Raw genomic sequence first — 22,351 nt, forward strand, 5'->3', positions numbered from 1 at the left:
AGTTGATGTCTTTCCCTCGGTTTTAATTTGTAAACTGGATTTGTTTTCTCTCAATCGATTTATGACTTTTAACAGCGGTATACTACTGTTCCCTTTATTTATGTACTAATATTTGCACTTCTTGTTTTTATGGGCTGTTTTGTGAACATTGCTGCTGGCCTCTTTCAGTTTTCTCACATGTGTTAATGGCTGGTGATATGCTTCACAAATTGAATTGTCGATCTTATTATCTCATACATTTGTAGTTGCATGTCTTGTAAGAATAATAAGGAACATATACATCTTGCCATTGTGTTATTGTGCTATTGTCATTTTTTTATTCTTGTCTTTCATTTTTGCTCTTGTGCTTTGTCTATAGAGTGTCTAAATGCCATTTTGTTTTTCTTTGATGGCATAGTTGTATGTTTTTAAAGCGATTAAGATCATAACACAATATTGACTGCTGTACCCAAATTTTTTACATTTTTATGATGTCTGTTTGTCTTGCTCACACATTTTTGTCAATATAATGGAATTATATTCGACTGTCATACATGTGCGATTTTTCGCTAGCTATAAAACCAGGTTTAGTCCTGCATTTTCTACATAAGAAAATGTCTGTACCAAGTCAGGAAAATGAGAATTATTTTCCATTCGTTTATGTGTTTGAGGTTTTGAGTTTGACATTTGATAGCGAACTTTCCGTTCTGAATTTTCCTTGAAATTCTGTATTTTGTGTTATTTTACTTTGTCATGCAATGAGACAAACACTCATTCGTTTGCTTTTGGTAATAACTTGCCAAATCATTTTGAGCAATTCATTCTGTCTTTCCTTTTGAAACAGTTAAAAAGAGTCAAAAGATGCCAAAGGGACATTCATACCCATAAGTGAAAAATAAACTGACAACTCCATGGCTGAAAAGAAAAAGACAAACTGACAAACATCAGTACACAAAACACAGCTTGAAAAACGAAAGACTGCTCAGCACGAACTCCTACACAACTGGGAATAATCTCAGGTGCACCAGAAGGAGAAAAGGTCCTGCTCCATATGGTACATCCGTCTTGTTGCTCATGTAAGTACAAACCCGATAATAAGTTTAACTCAGTAGGTTATATTCGGGATATGGGACAGGATTGTCAATTGGAACACATTTGGGCGTTTTTTGGAAAAATTATTTCAGATTTATTTACTCACGTGCATCTGTTCACTGTAATTGATTTTTTCAAACTACGACAGTTAAGATAAATATATAGATAAAGAATCTATATTACAGAATCTCATTACGGTGCTAATTTCATACAACTTCAAAAAAACTTTATTCAAATGATCAATGAGAGTATATTGATCGTACAAGTCTAAATTGATAAACATAATAACCATTGCACAAATAGTAATCAAAGGAACAGGATTATAATTCAGTACGCCAGACGCGCGTTTCGTCTACATAAGACTCATCAGTGACGCTCAAGTCGAAGTATTTATAAAGCCAAACAAGTACAAAGTTGAAGAGCATTGAGGATCCAAAATTTCCCAAAGTTGTGCCAAATATGGCTACGGTAATCTATGCCTGGAATAAGAAAATCCTTAATTTTTCGAAAAATTCAAAGTTTTGTAAACAGGAAATTTATAAAAATGACCACATGATTGATTTTCACATTCATTGAAATGAAAACACCAGCAAGGTAACGAAAAGTGTTATAAACGAGGGACGAAAGATACCAGAGAGACAGTCAAGAGAAAACCAAAAGCAGATGGTTCGAATGGGTAAGCAGTTCCTGCTCCACATGTGACAACCGTCGTGTTGCTCATGTTATAACAAATCCGGTATAAAGTTTAACAGTCTTATAAACTAATCTTTACTGAATTTAGACATAAAGTAGTTATTCATAATATTACATCTTACGGATTTATTGTTTTAAATCCATGTACAGTCGAAAAAGAAATGACTTGTTCAATACCAAAATAAAAGTAATAACAGCCAGAAGGAAAGCTCAGCGATTGAATTAAATATTTATATGGGGCAATATGCGTAATTGTCTCTCCATAGGCGGTAATGGTAACGTTTTCTTCTGTTGCTCAGCCCATATCGTAAACTTGTATATGTATGATGGCTTGTTTCGAAGCTGAGAGATTTTTAAATATGTGGTTAAATTTTCGGGGTACGAAGTGTGATTCATTTTTCCGTAAATTAGCAAACCCCGAGTATTCTTTTGCGATGCGGCTCCTCGTGGTAAAAAATCCCATTTTAACACAATAAGTTCTTTGAAAATTTAATACTTTGAACACATTTAATAGCTCCATAGGTTTCACACATTTATTCTGTGTTCCCCTACTTTCTAAATTAACACAAATGGTTCAGCATTCCTCAGTTCCTCATTTCAAGGCACATTAGGGATATTGTTCAATACAATAGATTATTTTTATTCTTCTTTTTTGGTGCAGTAATTGGATTTTGTGAATCAGAATATTAATATTCAAATTGTATTGTACGAAATCGTGTATTTTCTTCTTTTTTTTCTATTTGTAATAATTATCTTACCAAATATATATCGAGAACTGCGATGTTTTTAACTTCGAATAGTCACAATTTATAAATTAAACCATTATAGGTCAAATTACAGGCAAAAAAAATACTAGTGTGAAACCATTCCAATGAGAAAACCAACGGTATTATCTGTAAATAAAAAAGAAAAGAAACGAAAATAGTGTGGATGGCAAAAACATATTAAGAATGAATTCACGTGGGTGTTCCTTTGATTTATTCATCTCTATAAGATATAGGCAACAGTACTATACCGCTAAGTCATAAATCGATTGAGGGAAAACAAATCCCGATTGAATAAAAGGAGAACACTCGTTTGTTTTCTATGAGAACAAGATAATATTTTTTGTACGCAGGATATTCATTATTCACTAGATTGTAACTGCTTGAAAATGATTTTTTATTTAGTTTTTTTTTTGGGGGGGGGGGGGGGGGGGGGAATGTTAATTTTTTTGTGTTTTGTTTTTTTAATGTACTGCATTTTGTGGATCAGAATAGTAATTTTCATAGTCTCTTGATCGATATTATGTGTTTGTGTGGTTTTTTCACATACTTGTCTCACATTAAAAAAAAAAAAAAAAAGAGCAGGTTTACAATGTTTTTTACTTCAGTTTTATTAGTTTTCCATTCGTTTGACGTGTTTAAGCTTTTGATTTTGCCATTTGATAAAATATTTCCTTGGGTGTTTTTAAGTTTACTTTTTATATATTTCATGTATTTCACATAATGATTTTTGTGTGGTTGCATTTATTTTTGGTACATTTTTCTGTAATCCGAAAGGTTGACAGTGTATAACTTTTAGATAATACAATTTATAAAGTATGATGATTTTTATAACTAACAAAGGCAATTATGTTTGTTTTGTGCTTGGCTCTACAGATCATCTCTTTAGCTTATACAATTGTGTATTGATTGTACATGTACATTTAGCACCTTAAAATACAAAATTGTTATCTCTATTCTAATCAAACTGACAGAAAACGACGTCAAATCATACATTTAAAATCTGCTATACGTCGTCTGCACTTGCACGTACGCTTTCATAACTTCATTTGCGAATTGATATCATGAAAATTGGTGACGTTATCCAACAAAATGAGCGTAAGAAACAATGTTGCATTAGAATCTATGATCACGTGTCGTGCAGGTGAATCATATATTACACTACACATTTGATATAAGATTTGCCAGTCTGGATCCTGCACTTTCACAAATAAAACCTCCACTACATAATGCCTTCTCATAACATCGCTGGGCCGATTGCTGGTCTCCAGAGATCTGATAACAAGTTCCTAATAATGTATAGGAGGGGGAGAGCAAATTTTCTACAACGAAATATCTGTTCTCTATTGTAACTAGTAGATCTTGTAAAGACTGTTGTCTGTTGTAAATATCATGTAAATGATGGTAGCAGAAAAAACGCAAACAGTGTGACATCACTACAGGTGGAACTATTAAGCTCCGTTTCTGTACCTCGTATTGTAATTCTGTTGGTATCAATGCAGAGTTTTTAACATAGTTTATATTCGAATAAGTTAATAATTTCATCCGGTCATTCAATGTCAAACTGTTACATGCAGCAATATTTTTGTAATTACTAGTCTGCTGGGAATTATAAGAGCTCACTAATAAAGATAACATTCCAGGTTCACACCGACTTAGAACATAATCCACAATTTTCAAAGCTGCGGTATATTGTTCTCTTAAGTAATAATATGATGCATAAAACAACCAACCAGACACTGCATCTGATTTCGTACCATCTAGTAACATTTTACGACGAAGATAATAATGAGTTTTGTTTGATTTATAAGAAAATATCTTATGACGAGGACAACGCTCATGATTAGTTCCCAATAATACTTCAGACAAAGGAAAAGACTGTACGGTATGTTGGCTTGTGACACTATGATAAAACTTACAAATTCCGCGAATAAAATTTGAGGATTCAAACATCAGCAGGTTGTTAATTCTTATTAAACTTTCAAAACCGTCGTTGATATCCATAATTCTAGGCTCCCGATCAACCTTTAAAAACATGAGTTCCAATGTTGAAATCTGACAAACAGAGTTTGTGGCAATTGTCCAATTTAAAAATTCACTAAGTATGATTTCCAAACTCTCATCTCTAATCTTTATAAGTATCTCTAAAAGCTGTATATTGTTTGAAACGGTAATTTTTCCTTTAAACATATTTTGTTCCGGAATAAAATAGTTAGGGCAATAACATTTATAAACCCATTCAATAAGTTTATCAAGACATAGCTTTAAGCATTGTGCGATTTTGTATACTTGAAATTGATCTTTAGAACATTCTTCCGATACCCAGAACAATGAAGTCTTCAAAAAATACGAACATAATAATTCGTTTGTAGCCTCGTTTTTGTCTATTATTGTTTTCAATAAAAATTTCATGGCAGTGTAACACATAAACTGAGTATAATTGAAACTGTGAACTAGCTTCTTTTCTGCTAATGAAAATGATATTCTCCAGAATAATTCATCATGTTCATTGTCAACATATTTTGGGCCAATAGGTACAAGTAAACATCCATCACTAATTATGCTGTCAATCAACGTTCCACCTGGCCACTGTCTTGGTCTATGCCGATAGATCCAGCCTTTGGCTACGGAAGGCCATTCGTGCAATTGAAAACAGAAGGCTATATCTTGCACCATCTGTTTATCAGACACACACGGACCATGTATTAATAACCCATACACTGAATGTTCGTTCAAAAAGTGATTAAGATATCGACGATTTGATAAATAAACTCCATTGTCTGTTTTTAAAAAGAAGCTTGTGGCGTAAACATTACCATTGGCCGTTATCAATTTCAATTTAGTAAATCCATAATGTTGATTATCCTTTTCCATAAATAATGTCAATTTCTGTGAATGAAAATAGATTTTTTTCAAATTTTGCACAATAATAACAGTATTGTCAACAATCATAGCATCTCTATCACTACCTGGCAGGTCTAACCCTTCTGCTAAACTTCCGCTTGTGATAAAGGTTAAATGATTAAGAGTTCTTTGTCGTAAAAGATCAATAACCTTTATTATTTTTTGTCTCATTCTAATAATTCTTTCACTTTTTTGTGTATTGTGAAACTTAAGCTTCATCTCTATACCGTCTGTCGGAAACCTTAAGCAATTTTCTCCTGTAATATATGAAAAAAAAACTTTGAAATGTAGATCAATTATAATACATTTTACAAAACATTTTCATGAAAATATGGAAATAAATTGGCATAATTCAAATATTTCTTTTCTTATAAAGACAATTTCAATATTAAAGCCAAATATTTAAATCGTGTTAGTCTTACTAATATTTATCATATGTTCAGTAGTAAATACAGTAGTTTTGCATATGTGATAAATAGCCTGCTGTTTAATCCATATCGCGCAACTTTGATGCGCACCCTTTATCGCATACCCTTAATCACACCCTACCCTTTATCACACCCCTACTTTTTTTTTTTTTTTTTTTTTTTTTTTACACATGAAGTTAGTTGTTATTTATGTAAGCTTAAGAAAAAATTTCTTCAAATTAGGTCCAATAGAACGGTCTTTCTGGAGTGACGTAATTTATTGAATGACGTCATTGTTTGGTATGTGACGTCACGAACGTCAAGTTTTCATATTTTTTTGCCCACTAAATGCAACTATAGAAAATACAAAACACACTTAAAATACAATAATAAACAAAATATTTTTAAAACAACAGCACGAAAAGTGTAAGGTAACCCAGGTGCTTCGGATAAGTAATTGAGAAGTTCTTTTTAGGCTTTTGAAGCAAGACAAAAGTAGAACTGAAGGTAACCCAGTGCTATGGATCAGAAAACAGTTCATATAATATAATACTCTCCTGTTGAAATATATGATAAAGCGTATAAAACATGGCAAAATCCGTTTCACATGCCGTATCACCCTCGACCAATATCATCCCTCGGGCCTAAAGGCCCTTGAGCTGATATTGGTGTCTCTGGATGATACGACATATGATACGGATTTTGCCATGTATTTTTTCTATTAATATTGACTAACGACATACATCTTAATAACTACATTTGAACAGGGCATCAGTTCTGGATGTTTTTTCCGCGTTATTTAAATTGACCAATTATATTGCAGTTTGATTCGTTATATCTTATTTCGTGATACTGTAACAGATGTCAGATAACCAATATATTTAAGAGCTTTATTAAAAGTATTTGATCAAATGTAGGGGATACAAGTTAATCTGATAAATTAGGTCAGTGACCTAGTTTTAGATATGTGATTTGTCGTGGATTTTGCGAAATGGTGGTTGAATTTTTAGTGGATTCGGAAATTTAACCCGGTGCTTCTAACTCAACCTATTCCGTGTTATTTATAGCCTACCAAAATAAAACAAGTTATATCTTTTAGCAATGAATTGATATTTTGCAATAAAAAATGAAAAAAAAATCTTATTATTTCTCCGTTTTGCAGTAAAATAAACTAAATGTTCTTTAATCCTGCAAGCATATTCATATTCAAAATAGAAAAAATGATATTGTATCCTAGGTAATGTCATACCTTGCTCATCACAATTTTCCAAATAGTCTAGATATAGATCAGAGGTTTTGTCAGGATAGCAAATATTGATGATCTGGTCTTGGTGTTGTTTCCTTCGGACGAGGCAGGCCTTGAATTCTTTTTCAAATAGGTTGATAAAAGGTTTTATCAAATTATTTCGTAACACAAGCGTTCCATCAAAAGTTCTATGCAGACAAACACTATGTTTTCCTTTGCCTTGGTATCTTTTCAGGTCATACAAATCCCAAAAGGTTTTTTTTCCTCATGTTAATGAAGTCAGTTCCATGATCAAATTCCATGTTTTCTGCAACTTTATTTATGATATCCATTTCAGTGATTTAATCTGTAACAAGACATAACTTATTAAATTTTATGAATCAATAAAATATCTGCAATGCTTAAAAATTTAAAAGTTATTATAGGATTAAACACATTTTTTCTAGAGGTTATTGATGTGTAAACCGGGGCGATTAACTCACAAACTGAATAAAAGTCCGTAGGACTTTTATGTTGAGTTTGTGAGTAAGAGCCCCGGTTTACACATCAATAACCTCTAGAAAAAATGTGTTTAATCCTTAGAATTCTTCAGCCAAACATTTTTTTTTTTTTGGTGGCTACTGTATATATTTACCATCAAAAGCACAATGGCAAGTCGTAACTAAGGAGTACGCCGCCATCTTGACTTTCTAAAAACCATAAATGTCCGATAAATACAACGGAATCTTAAATGAAACAGCACCTACCTCAAAATATTCATTTTAATTAAATTTTATCCGAATTTGAAGTGTACACGTAACGAAATAATCTTTACCTTGAAAATTTCCATTCGTATGACGTCGTGTTTTGCCATGACGTAAATTCGCCAAATCCTTCATGAAATTTCGCGGAATTTTATTAAATTTAATTTTTGTACATTTTCGAAGCTTTAGTGCAATAAATTTATTTCTTTTTTTGTTATATATGCACTAGAATAGTCACAACTGTTATGCAATTGTTTTTTAATCTCAATTTGCTGAAAATCCCGGGATCACTGCAAGCTTGTGTATCGCGCATGAATAGATTACAAAAGTAGTTTCGGAAACATGGTTTATCGAAGTGTAAACTTAGAGAAAAATTCTTATTGACCAATCCAATTCAAGTATTTATAGATATGCAAATCATATAAGAATTATGAATAGCTAGTATCATAAACTAGAAACTTATAAATATATTACTTTTTATCATTTAACATGCACATGTTTGTATGCGCCCCTACTTTTATATGCATGTTGGGTTGATTAAACAATTATTAAAATTTATAGTCGATAATTTCCCATTGAAAATTTTATTTCCGCAAACTAGTTGAGATTTCGACTTTTATTCATACAATCTATCTTTAACAATATTGATCAAATGCATTATCCTGCTTACCTTTTCAGCGAGTCACAAATATCGATTGTATGTAATATTCCATGACACTTTCCCCATTTTATTTGAATTAATTATCCTCCATAACTTTAGATTGTCAGTAAAATACACCTTTGATTAGCAGTAGATGCATATATAAATTGATTATCTTGGGTAAAAAGGTTTTACCTATGTGAATTAAAAAATAACACACATATGTAAATATGGCGACATCTAATAAAATTGAGAATGGAAATGGGGCAAATGTAAAAGAGACAACATCCAAACCAAAGAGCACACAACAACATGACCAAAGAGCAGACAACAGCCGAATGCCTATGTTCTTATGCATGGTATACACTCAAAACTACTGAAAAGTAAATATTAAACACTATATACCAAGTCAGGAATATGACCATTCTTATATTATAGTTCGTTTCTGTGTGTGTTACATTTTAAGGTTGTTTCCGTTGTGTCGTTTGTTTTCTCTTATTTTTGAGTGTGAATTCACATTACTATAAGACGTGTCACGGTACTTATCTATCCCAAATTCATGTATTTGGTTTTGATGTTATATTTGTTATTCTCGTAAGATGTTGTCTGATGCTTAGTCCGTTTCTGTGTGTGTTACATTTTAATGTTGTGTCGTTGTTCTCCTCTTATGTCTAATGCGTTTCCCTCAGTTTTAGTTTGCTACCCCGATTTTGTTTTTTGTCCATGGATTTATGAGTTTTGAACAGCGGTATACTACTGTTGCCTTTATGTTTTAGAAATGACATGTTATTTTGCAATACAAATTGAGAAAAAAATCTTAGTTCTTCGTTTTGTAGTAAAATAAACTAAATGTTCTTTAATCCTGCAACTTAAACATATTCATATTCAAAATAGAAAAATTATTTTGTATCCTTGGTGATGTCATACCTTGCTCATCACAATTTTCCAAATAGTCTAGATATAAATCAGAAGTTTTGTCAGGATAGCGAATATTGATGATCTGGTCTTGGTGTGGTTTCCTTCGGACGAGGCAGGCCTTGAATTCTTTTTCAAATAGGTTGATTAAAGGTTTTATCAAATTATTTCGTAACACAAGCGTTCCATCAAAAGTTCTATGCAGACAAACACTATGTTTTCCTTTGCCTTGGTATCTTTTCAGGTCATACAAATCCCAAAAGGTTTTTTTTCCTCATGTTGATGAAGTCAGTTCCATGATCAAATTCCATGTTTTCTGAAACTTTATTTATGGTATCCATTTCAGTGATTTAATCTGTAACAAGACATAAATTTTATGAATCAATAAAATATCTGCACTGCTTAAAAATTTAATAGGGATGAATAGCTAGTATCATAAACTAGTAACTTATAAATATATTACTTTTTATCATTTAACATGCACATGTTTGTATGTGCCCCTACTTTTATATGCATGTTGGATTGATTAAACAATTATTAAAATTTATAGTCGATAATTTCCCATTGAAAATTTTATTTTCGCAAACTAGTTGAGATTTCGACTTTTATTCATACAATCTATCTTTAACAATATTGATCAAATGCATTATCCTACTTACCTTTTCAGTGAGTCACAAATATCGATTGTATTTAATATTCTATGACACATTCCCCATTATATATGAAATGATTATCCTCCATAACTTTAGATTGTCAGTAAAATACACCTTTGATTAGCAGTAGATGCATATATGTATTGATTATCTTGGGTAAAAAGGTTTTACATATGTGAATTAGAAAATAACACACATATGTAAATATGGCGACATCTAATAAAATTGAGAATGGAAATGGGGCATATGTAAAAGAGACAACATCCAAACCAAAGAGCACACAACATCCATGACCAAAGAGCAGACAACAGCCGAATGCCTATGTTCTTAAGCATGGTATACACTCAAAACTACTGAAAAGTAAATATTAAACACAACTAAAACTTTACCTTTCTCATCTGATATCATCCCGATAAAAGGATAGTTAATCGACGTTGTCAAGTGATATAAAATATTGAACGCAATGTAATGGAAATTTCATTTCATTTTTTTGTTAGTTATACCTTATATCTAAAAATAAGATATAACATTTTAATTTTATCAAATAACAGTTGTAAATGTGATGTTAATATTACTTCTTTGCTGTATTTGTTTGCACTACTTAAGATGAATCTTGCTCACTTAGGAAAGTTTAAATAGCGCGGCAGTATCTTGATATTTTAAAGTTGTTACAGATTCAACCAAGCTTTTTCGAGGATTCTGATATAAAAAAAAAAAGCTGTAATGTATTTGATACTGTCCACTCATTTACACAGATTAAATCACCCATTGTTCAAAGCCAGTAACGGGTTCACATCGAAAAGTGTTGGTACAGGGATTTTGTTGCAGTGTTATTTTATTCATTTCAGAGTTTTTGAAACAAATATTCAACAGGTCGGGACCACTACCATATATGGCCATGCATAAATTAGCATATTTATGTCCTCGCACATGTAATTGTTTATTTACGTATAACGCAATTTATTTTTACCTAGGTTTTTGACCAATCAACTAAATGAGTAGCAATGAATGATGGACTACTACGTGATTACAATTAAACAAGAACACGTGTCATTTACTGAAATACAACACATTTTTTCGTGCAATGCGCGGGATTAACAATTTTGCTTAGTTTTTCATTTTTTGTATCCAGATTTATAGTTCGTGATATAAAGTATTCGTTCCATGCTCAGATTAATGAAGAGTTGTTTCTATGCGAGAAAATAAGTGTTTGAACTATCCGATATATAGCCATATATATCACGGTTTGGTGATGACACGGAGATTTTATGTAGACAGCAACAAACAACAGTGATACACACAATTACCCCTAAGACAAACTTAGTTTAGTAGATTACGTCTTGGGTGGAAAGAGATCTCATTTGGCACTCATACCTTATCGTCTTCTTTCTATATACAAAGCACGTTTTCAGGAAACTTAGAAGGTAATATAGCATCAAATTTGATCCACAGGGTTTAGATAATTTGAGACATTGCACATACGTCAATAGGACAGCAGCCGAACGATTAAAATACCTCTGAGGTATATTTTAAAACCGACGGACTTTATCAATGGATGAAACAGTACAAAATATGTTTAAGCTATAATTTACCAAGAGACAACAACCCAACCATAGAGCAGACAACAGCCGAAGGCCACCAATGGGTCTTCAATACAGCGAGAATCTCCGCACCTCGAGAAGTCCTTTAGCTGGCACAAATATGCATACTAGTTCAGTGACAATGGACGTCATACTAAACTCCGAATTATACAAAAGAAACTTAGATTAAAATCAGTCAAGACTATCAAAGGCCAAAGGCTCCTGACTTGGGACAGGCGCAAACATGCAGCGAGGTTGAACATGTTTTTGAGATCTTAACCCCCCCCCCCCCCCCCCCTTTTCCCCCTTTTATACATCTATCCAATGAAGTATAAACAAACACACAGCAATATGCACAGTTATACTCAGTAAAAGAGAAGTCCGAGTCAGAATGAATAGGTAACAAAAGAAACTAAAAAAAATGACAATAATACATAAATTAACAAAGGACTACTAGCAGTTACTTACATGCCAGCTCCAGACCTCAGTTACAACCGATTTCATTGAGTGTGTAATAAAATTTAGAATCCTTGGTTAGCTTGCTTGTTAGCTGAACCGTAAAGTCGTTATTATGTAAGGTATACTTCCCTCCTTTCGAATTAGTCTAGACTTTTAGACATGTAAATTAGATATACTCGGACTTGTCTACTCTTATAGGATGGCAGTTTACCTAACCTGCAATCGGCTGTAAACTGATTGAAAGATTATGTCTTCATCCCTCGAATATCAAGCACAATTCCTACCCTATTTTATAACACTTATTTTAACATGGGTGAATATTATGATGTTCTCACTTATAGTTCAGGTCTTGATTAAAAAATTTACACATCCAGTACAGATAGATGTGTTTCTGTGCCAGTTGTCTTGTTTTCGAGGCAGAAATGTTTTTAAAGGACATTATACAGGTTTAAAGAGCTCAAAATATTTACGTTCTGAAATTCCACTGTTTCACGCCGTGAAATTAGTGCACAGGTACATGTACAATACATAACTATGGAACAAACCTGTTCAACACCTTTTACAAGGCGAAAAAGAAAGTCGAATTGTGAAGCCCGTAAACAATACATTTTTAATCTGAGCATGCAAATTGAAGATTATGTTATATGTATTTCAATAAACATATTTGCAGAACAAAAACATTTATTTTGAGAATCCCAGACACTTTATTAGTTTTCAGTTTTTCCATTAATTCCACGTGTTGTGAAGTGATAGTACACTCGTAGTAGCCCACAATGCATTGTAGTTCATTGAGTCGATTGGTCAGTTTTTCAAGGCCATCATTTGCATTGTGTTTGGGAAATTACTATGCAAATATATTCTGACGTCAGGAAATCTAGAGTTCTCGACCTGTTCAACATGCAAACGTCCAATTTGATTCACATACAGGCGTCTTGCAGATAATTCATGCCTTTCCTATTTGACAATTTTTTTTTCAATTTTTGTATCAAACTTTTGAATCTTTTCGATACAAGATCACTATTATTTCATAAAAACGTGTAGAAAGTGTACTCATATGTGACCAGCCACGACATATCCAGGCTTATGGAGGTAGAACGTCATTGTGAGAAAAACGCCGTTTACTATATGTGACTAGCCATTTCCAAGCTTAGGAGGGTACATAGTTCAAAATTTGATTTTAGTATATTTATCTAGAATATTCCGAAACAAAATTCTCTGTCATGTTATTATGACATATTTGTTGTAATAGCAATGAAAGAGTCATTTCGAATACCGGTATGAAAATGAGACTGTTCTATGACGACTTTTATTTATTGAAGGCACTAATTTATAAAACACAAAATTATTGTATTAATTGGCTTTTGATGATGTTCAATAGCGTATTTGAATAAAATTTCAAAGACTTAAATTTACTACAATGCAAACAATTCTTAGCTCTATTTTAGAACATGTAATTTAAACTTGTTGAAATGAAGTTAGTTTAAAATTTGTCAAAGTAAGCTTTAAGAATTCCTTTTTTTTTAATTTAGATTTATTATGCATATCTCTAAACATAGTATGCGACGCGTAACAGTTTATAAGTAGGTGTTCTCATATATTAATTTGATACGATTATGGATATATTCAGACTTCATTTATGAAGGAAAAACTTTAGAGCAGAGCATTATTTGTTTGTGTGTAGCTCTATTTTACACTTTTAGGAATTTTGGATCTCAATGCTCTTCAACTTTGTACTTTATTTGGCTTTTCTTTTAACTTTTTTGGATTCGAGCGTCACTGATGAGTCTTTTGTAGACGAAACGCACGTCTGGCGTATATACAAAATTTATCCCTGGTATCTATGACGAGTTTATTTAGAACATGTAATTTAAACTTGTTGAAATGAAGTTAGTTTAAAATTTAAGAATTCCTTTTTTTGATTCAGATTTATTATGCATGTCTCTATACATAGTATGCGACGCGTAACAGTTTATAAGTAGGTGTTCTCTTATATGCATTTGATACGGTGCATTTATTATGGATATATTTCAGACTTCATTTATGAAAGGAAATCTATAGAGCAGAAATTTTTTTTTTGTATCAATTTAAAATGTAGATTCAAATATTTTTCACTTCAAACGATAAAGTAAAACTTCTTCTAAACTTATATATGATGTATAGTTCGGCGTGCGCAAAAAAGAAGCCAAGGAAAGTGTTTATCTCTTCTTTACAAATACATTTGAATCTCGATATTTATCATGTTTATAATTTTTCTAACAATGGCGTTCTACTTCCATAAGCCTGCTAATGTCTTTGCGGGTCACATATGTGTAAATCAAATGTGGATCAGCATCTGCTTACCCTTCCGGAACACCTGAGTTTAACCCAAGATTTGGTGGGGTTCGTGTTGATTAGTCTTTAGTTTTCTATGTTGTGTCTTCTGTACTATTACTTGTCTGTTTGTCTTTTTTATTTTTTGAGCCATGGCGTTGTCAGTTTATTTTCAATCTATGAGTTTGACTGTCCCTCTGTTATCTTTCGTCCCTTTTTTATAATTACTGAACGCAACAAATAAACATATTTTAACTTGTGGTGAGCAACACGTCGAAGGTCACTAGTTAACAACAAAAAGAGATCATATTGACAATTCCCGAATATAGAGTAAATTACATAAGATAAACCATATTCGGCCCGAATTATGAAGTTCAATGTTACAAGATAAAAAATGTTTTAAGTTGACTTAAAGACATATGAGAAAGTTTCCTGTCCAATACTCAATGGGAATTTAGCCATTTTTATAATTTTTCGTGGAAAATCTAAACGGGTTCTATTTGTGACGTCAGTAAGAAAACGCAAGATCGTAGATTGTCAATGAGTAGACTTGTTTCCTATCTAGCTATGATGCATAGTAATACTGGTCAATATATGCTATTTTAAATTTGAGCTAAGGGGGCCATTTTAAGGTATTATCAAACCTTATTCTTTGATCTATAAAAGGAGTTTCATGACTGATGTTAAAAGCTTAAATTGGTATCCAACTTGCATATTTGGGTTTGAAACATAACAACTTTTTTCTGTTTTATATGCGGGATTTTCACGTTGAGTTGAAGACCAACTGGTGGACTTAGGTTGGGTTTTTTTTCTCCTCGGTCAAGTTGCTGTCATTTTGACACCTTCCCAATTTCCATTCTCAATTTTCTACTATATATGGAATAGTTTTACGTAATTAAATTGAAATAAAGCTTGTTAAAATATATTACAAATGTTTCAATAATGTGTGATATCTAGATCCTTAGTTGAAATATTGTTAAGTAATAAAACAAAAGCATAGGTCACTTGATAGGTTGTACTTCTGGTTATATATAAAAGTTAATTTCCCATTAGAACACACTTTGCAGATAACACATGTGCCACTTTTGCTATGTTGTTCCGAGGAAAAATTTAATTACAAAAATGAAAATATTATATGCACTTTTATTCTATTCAAATGTTAAAACATAGAGCTGCGCGGCACATTTCAACATTATATGCCTCGAGTTTCTAAGAATTTAAACTTATACTCAATCACTTCTTTTAGGGTAATCTTCTTTCCTTAAATAAGCTAGGATTTCCACATTTTGTCATACATTATAGCTTTAACAATACCGATCAAATAAATAATTCTACCTACCGTCAGTGAGTCAAAACGACTAAATTGATCTATGATACTCTCCTGGTTTTTATGTATATTTGTCCTCCCTATCTTTGGATTGTAAATCATATCTATACTATTAAATGAGAAAACCTCGTTTTGTGTGTCGCTTCTCTTCCTTCCACAATAAATTAATCATTATGCATTTGTGTCATATAGGTATCATGCATGGTCGCATTTGAGATCCTCGCTGATGATTATACCGTTTGGGTTATTTTGGGAGAAAAATCGAAAATAAAGGGGTCTGGATATTGTTTCCGACATTGGACAAAGGTTTATGTCATAGACAAGACCTCCGTTTAGGACTGATTTAAATTACACATAACTTTCATAGGTTCTTAAAGGGACAGGACATTTTTTCGCTTTTTCTGTATACAATGAACATACATATTCGATAAAATAAAGTTCACACTGTATTTGATATTTACAATGAATTAAAAGTTTACTATTAACGGCGGTCATATATATTATATAGAGATTAAAGTATTTGTCGTTTCACAGTACTTTAACAAATAAAATTGTGAAATAAAAAAAAAATATAAAAAAATAGATTTAGAAAAAAAGGGAAGTGCTGATATAAATTGTCCTGCCCCAAGTACCTATGACTTTTGATACCTTTCCTGAAATTCTCCAGTCATACATTTTTTTTAATTCATCCTACAACAGTTACAGTTTACATACCTTTAACCACAATATAAATGCCCGCGATTTCGCGGGTGTGTTCTAGTACACTATGAATTAACAGTAGAAGCATATATAAGTTGATTCTTTTGGAGATTTTTTTACCAATATGACAACCGAATGTGTAGGCATGCATGTCTTTAATTAAATCAATTACATAGATATAGGAAGATGTGGTATGAGTGCCAATGAGACAACTCTTCATCCAAATAACAATTTATAAAAGTAAACTATTATAGGTCAATTTACGGCCTTCAACACGTAGCCTTGGCTCACATCGGACAGCAAGCTATAAAGGGCCCTAAAATGAGTAAAGTGAAACCGTTCAAACGGGAAAACCAACGGTCTTATCTATATAAAAACGAGAAACGAGAAACACGTATGAACTACATAAACAAACGACAACTACTGTACATCAGATTCCTATATCACAACAGCTCGGAACAAAACCTTTACCAAGATGTGTAATCAAAACCACAAAGCACAAATACATATAAACTTTACCTTTCTTTCATTTTATTTCACGATAATAAGATAGTTTATATTGGATGAAAAATTATACTAAATAAAGATCATTGTTAAAAAAAAGTCCTTTCATACTTACAATTTCTATAGTATGAAATATGATCTTATATTTAATCTAAGATATAATAAGACAATTTCATCAGATGACCTATATAACACATAAATATGTTGAAGTGATATGTTCTGTGTGTTTCAGAAAGATATAAATGTAATTTAAGATTTTTTCATTATTTTTTTCTGTTTCTTTTGAACGTTTGACTTTTGACATGATTCGGTATTAATGCATTTCTTAATCGTTTGGTTTTTTTTTAATTTAGGCGTTCTAGATGCAGGTTGGTCCTGATAATAGTTTTAACATTTTTTGTTTCCATTTTGTTTACGCTTTATCTTATACTTACTTTGTACATTAGAATTAATGTATGCTATATACGATATGTATTATAAACTATAATAGTTTTCCATCGGCGTCATAGTAGACTTAATTTCAACCACAAACACATTTTGTTGACGCATTTTTGTCAAATTTACTATTCTTATGCTGGCGTCTTTAGTAGATTTTTTTTGTATGTTGTTTTTATTATTTTTTAATCAGTTGTGGTGTTTTTTTGTGGTGTTCTCTATCCCAAAAACTGACACATAAACCTACTATGACTGTTATGGTCTAATCTATATTGCATAATGTTACTTGTTCACTCTATAATAAAATCATCATAAAATCTATCAACTTATAAAACCTGTTTACACAGTTTTGGATGCTGTATCCCCAAAACAGGCACATAAACCTATTATAACTGTTTGGGTTGCTCAACCAATTTTGTTAATAGAACGGGTATAAAACAAATGCATACGATTTTGAGGTTAAGCTTCGCCCTCAACCCATATGAAATTTACTGACCCCATTTATATCTCATTAGGTAACTAGTACACTATGTAACTAAAAAAATCTGCGTAAAATCTTTTAATTTCGAAAACCTTTTTTAAGAATTAGAACTTGACGATTTTTTGATTTTTTTTAAGATTTCATGTTTATTTTAGTTCATGCCTCTTTTTTCGTTGATCTTGCTCATTTTATACAGCATAAGTTACGAACCGTTCAAAACATGTAGCCATTCGTATTATTATATTTATCAATAAATCGATCAGTTTTCATCTAGATCTGGACTTGTTACTTTTTTTTTCCTTATTGTTCTCTGAACGTATCTTTCAGTGACCTCTAGCTAGAGGACATATTCTTTTTAAATTTTTGACCAATGTCAACCTGCGATATAAATTTGATCTAAACTTGGCGCATTTTTTGTAGAACTCATACCAGGCTGAACGGTCCTACCAAACTGCTTTGGTTATTAATAGAATTTATACTTAGTAGGTAAACCAATGATATCGTTTCACAAATGATATCGGATATGTTCCTTACGTCGTAACTACAAACCCCTTCCCTTTCATGAATGAGACCTACCGAATTAGACTATTTACCGGATTTGTTATCACATGAGCAACACGACGGGTGCCACATGTGGAGCAGGATCTGCTTACACTTCCGGAGCACCTAAGATCACCCCTAGTTTTTGGTGGGGTTCATGTTGTTATTTCTTTAGTTTTCTATGTTGTGTCATGTGTACTATTGTTTGTCTATTTGTCTTTTTTTTATTTTTAGCCATGGCGTTGTCAGTTTATTTTAGATTTATGAGTTTGTCTGTCCCTTTGGTATCTTTCGTCCCTCTTTTTTAAGCCATGAATCTCTATAAACATGATAAATATCTTAACAAAAGGAATGCCAAAATGACGCAAGCAACATGAACTTTGGTTTTGTTGTTACCCACCGTTTCAAGTTATGGATGTGTTCAGCATTCACATCAATATTACCCCATCTCAGATATTGTTGTTCCTGAGCAAAACACGAAGACTGTTATCCATAAATTGTCGTTCGTTGCTGCCCGTCATATTTGTTGTATTACACGTATAAATCAGTTGGTTTTCTTTCTGTTTTGAACCATTAAACCTCTGATAGTGAGTCCGGGATCCTGACATAATATTAACAATACCGTTAGCGGACATTCAGTTGAAATATATTTGAAATCACACTTGAAAAATTGAATATATTTCGTCCCGATTCCAAGTTACTTTGACAGATTTGTTGCCGTTCTGTTTTAGCCAAAATGTTTAAATTTTAGTTTTTTGAAACCTTCCATTCAAAACCTGGTCACTTTTGTACATAAAAAACGTGTTGGAAGTGTAGTCGTTATCATCTGTGTGAATACGATGTAACATTTGTCGAATATAACCTATCATCGAACGTAACGTGCTGTAAAAAAAAACACATCGAACTAGTGGAGAAAAATAAAACAACTGGTTGAAAAATGCTGAAAATGCTTGCTTTGAATACAGGCAATAGTAGTATACCTCTGTTGAAGTCATAAATCAATTCAGAGAAGAAAATCCGGGTAACAAAAAAATGGTGTTATAAAGAGACTCATAAAGGATGGGCGAAAAAACATTTCACGTAACAAAAGCACTAAAGTAAATATTGAATAGTTTACCTTTCTTATATAGTATTTATGGTAATATAAGTATTTAATAAAATTTAGTATCCAAACTAAGGTGAATATTTCAATTTCATCATAAATTATTGTAAAAATGACATTGACCTTAAGTTTGTTTACACCACTTAAATAAATCATGTCTGCACCTGAAAAGGTAAGTATGGCGTAGAAGGACCTTAATAGGTAACAGTTATAAAAACTGTGTTTCAGAAAGAAAAATGCATAATTTAAGATTTATAAGTTGTTTTCTTAAATATGCAAAAGATGCTAAATAAAACATACACTTTGATACTGATCACTCATTTACACACCCAGTACAGTGGTTTAGCTGCAGTGGTTTAGCTGCAGTGGGTTATGAATTATTTCAGTGTTTTGTGGTTAAATTAATACAAAATCTGGACATTCGATTTTTTTCTAGAAAAAGCGTTATGAAATAGATTCGCATGGAAATTATTCTTGTGTATATCTTGTGTATGTTCATGCATGCATATTTAATACACATGTTCTAGACCATATGAGCACTTGAACCGTACGCGTACGGTCTGGGCCGTAAGCGTACTTTAACGAAATAAGCATACGGTCTACCTAATTCTAAGAAGCTAGTCCATTTTATTAGATACAAATTTTTATTACAAATCAACATAACTGAAATTCTAATTTTGTATAAAAAGTTCAATTGTAATTGAAGTAAAAACTTAAAATTTTAGCTATTTAAAAAAGTCATGTTAATGTATTATGTAAATCTCTTGAAAAAGAGGGACGAAAGATACCAGATGGACAGTCAAACTCATAGATTGAACATAAACTGACAACGCCATGGCTAAAAATAAAAGGACAAACAGACAAATAATAGTACAGAAGACACAAACTAGAAAACAAAAGACTAAGCAACACGAACTACACAAAAAGGTGGGAGTGATCTCAGGTGCTCTGAAAGGGTAAGCAGATCCAGCTCCAGATGTGGATATTTACTTTATTCATCTTATTGTTGTAATATTTGTAAAACTCAATAAAAACTTTCGATAAATATTTGTCCTAATTCTACCTGTATGGTCCAAATACATGCATGTATTGTCCAGCTCGTATCAGACCGTACGCGTATGGTCAAACCGTACAAGTTTACGTATACGGTCCGAACCGTACGCATACGGTCCAAATATTCATATGGTCTGGAACACATATATAAGACTCCAGTCGCTGTTCGGTCTCAACTGTCAAAAACATTTTTTTTTTCTGAAATGAGTCTAAGTTTTCGTCATTGTTATTCAAAACATTGAATTTTTCGAAAAACTAAGGATTTTCTTATCCCAGGCATAGATTACCTTAGCAGTATTTGGCACAACTTTTGGGAATTTTGGATCTTCAATGCTCTTCAACATGTACTTGTCTGGCTTTATAAATATTTTGATATGAGCGTCATGGATGAGTCTTATGTAGACGAAACGCGCGTCTGGCGTACAAAATTATAATGCTGGTACCTTTGATAACTATTTAAAAAAAAAGAAAACAGGTATCCGTGATATTTATGTACACAATGGGTTTTTTCTTTTCTATATTATTTTTTTTTTATTCGATTAAAAGTCTAAGACTACAGGTCAACTCCTATTTAATTATGGATTTTTATGGAAATTTATACATGGTAGGCTACGCCATGAAATATTATAAATACAATTGATTCTTGGAAAATAAACCATGAATTAACGCGTATCCATTGTGTCTCTAACTAAAAGTTTAGCCTATATCGCCTCTCTTTTAAACTTTTTTAAATCAATGCCATCAGTGAACAGTAATCGGTTAATTATCCAATTAAAATTTGAAGAAATTTGGCACAAAAAGAAAACAATTTAATAAAATGTACTATAGAAAAAAGTAACTACTGTTAATGCCTATGCTGACAATTGTTTAAGTTTTATCAATTTCTCAACAAAAGAAATACCATGATGACATCAACAAGCATTATATTAGCTGTTTCACACTGTTACGGGTGTTTTTTTGCATTCACATCAATTTTTATGGTGAAGTTTTGGAATTTGTGTAAAATGTTTGGACTCCTCTGTTTTTTTCAATACTATAAAATTTAAAATATTTTGCCCCATAACGACCATTTAGTTTTTCATATAAAACGTAATAGCTTATGAAAGGTCATTTACGAAAAATTTTAAAGATTCTTAATTTTTCTTTCTTTTGTTTTGAGACCTAATAATACCAATGCAAATATAAGGTAAAAGTCCGATTTAGCCTTTTCCCGCCATATTTTAAATCTCAAATATCTCGTAAAAGAGGTCCATGACCTATCAATATTTTTGGCTTATTTGTATTTTTAGTTGATGCTCTACAAGTTTATAGTAACATTTTTAACTTCTTAATTTATTAATTTTAAACTAAACTCACCCAAGTACATCCTTAATAAACTCATCATATATACCAGACTTGAAAGGAGGGACGAAAGATACTAAAAGGGACAGTCAAACTCATAAATCAAAAAAAAAAAACTGACAACGCCATGGCTAAAAATGAAATAAAACAGAAAACAATAGTACACATGACACAACATAGAAAACTAAAGATTAAACAACACGAACCCCACCAAAAACTAAGGTTGATCTCAGGTGCTCCGGAAGGGTAAGCAGATCCTGCTCCACATGTGGCAACCGTCGTGTTGCATATGTGATTACAAATCCGTGAAATAGTCTAATTCGATAGGTCACATCCATGAAAGGGAAGGGAATTGTAGTTACGACGTAAGGAACTTTGTTTTTGATCCAGACGCGCGTTTTGACCACAAAAGACTAACCACCGCATATGACTAAAAAAAGACTACCATCAAGCGCTTGTCGTTGTCCGTAATAATATTTTATTT

The 22,351-nt window shown here is 32.1% G+C and overlaps 1 protein-coding gene across 1 annotated transcript; it reads right to left on the bottom strand.

Moving 5' to 3' along the window:
- Positions 1–3,162: 3,162 nt before the first annotated feature.
- On the bottom strand, positions 3,163–7,321 carry LOC134694081 (uncharacterized). Its single transcript, XM_063555074.1, has 2 exons — positions 7,089–7,321; positions 3,163–5,689 (listed from the first exon to the last, which is right to left on the bottom strand). Exon 2 carries the CDS (start codon positions 5,649–5,651, stop codon positions 3,690–3,692), a length of 1,962 nt encoding a protein of 653 aa, XP_063411144.1. The 5' UTR covers positions 5,652–5,689; positions 7,089–7,321; the 3' UTR covers positions 3,163–3,689.
- Positions 7,322–22,351: the final 15,030 nt, after the last annotated feature.

This window comes from Mytilus trossulus, chromosome 13 (genome assembly GCF_036588685.1).
Source record: "Mytilus trossulus isolate FHL-02 chromosome 13, PNRI_Mtr1.1.1.hap1, whole genome shotgun sequence".
NCBI classification, from domain to species: domain Eukaryota; kingdom Metazoa; phylum Mollusca; class Bivalvia; order Mytilida; family Mytilidae; genus Mytilus; species Mytilus trossulus.

Coding starts and splice junctions, on each gene's coding strand:
- LOC134694081 (XM_063555074.1), bottom strand. CDS start 5,651: ATGAAGCTTAAGTTTCACAATACACAAAAAAGTGAAAGAATTATTAGA.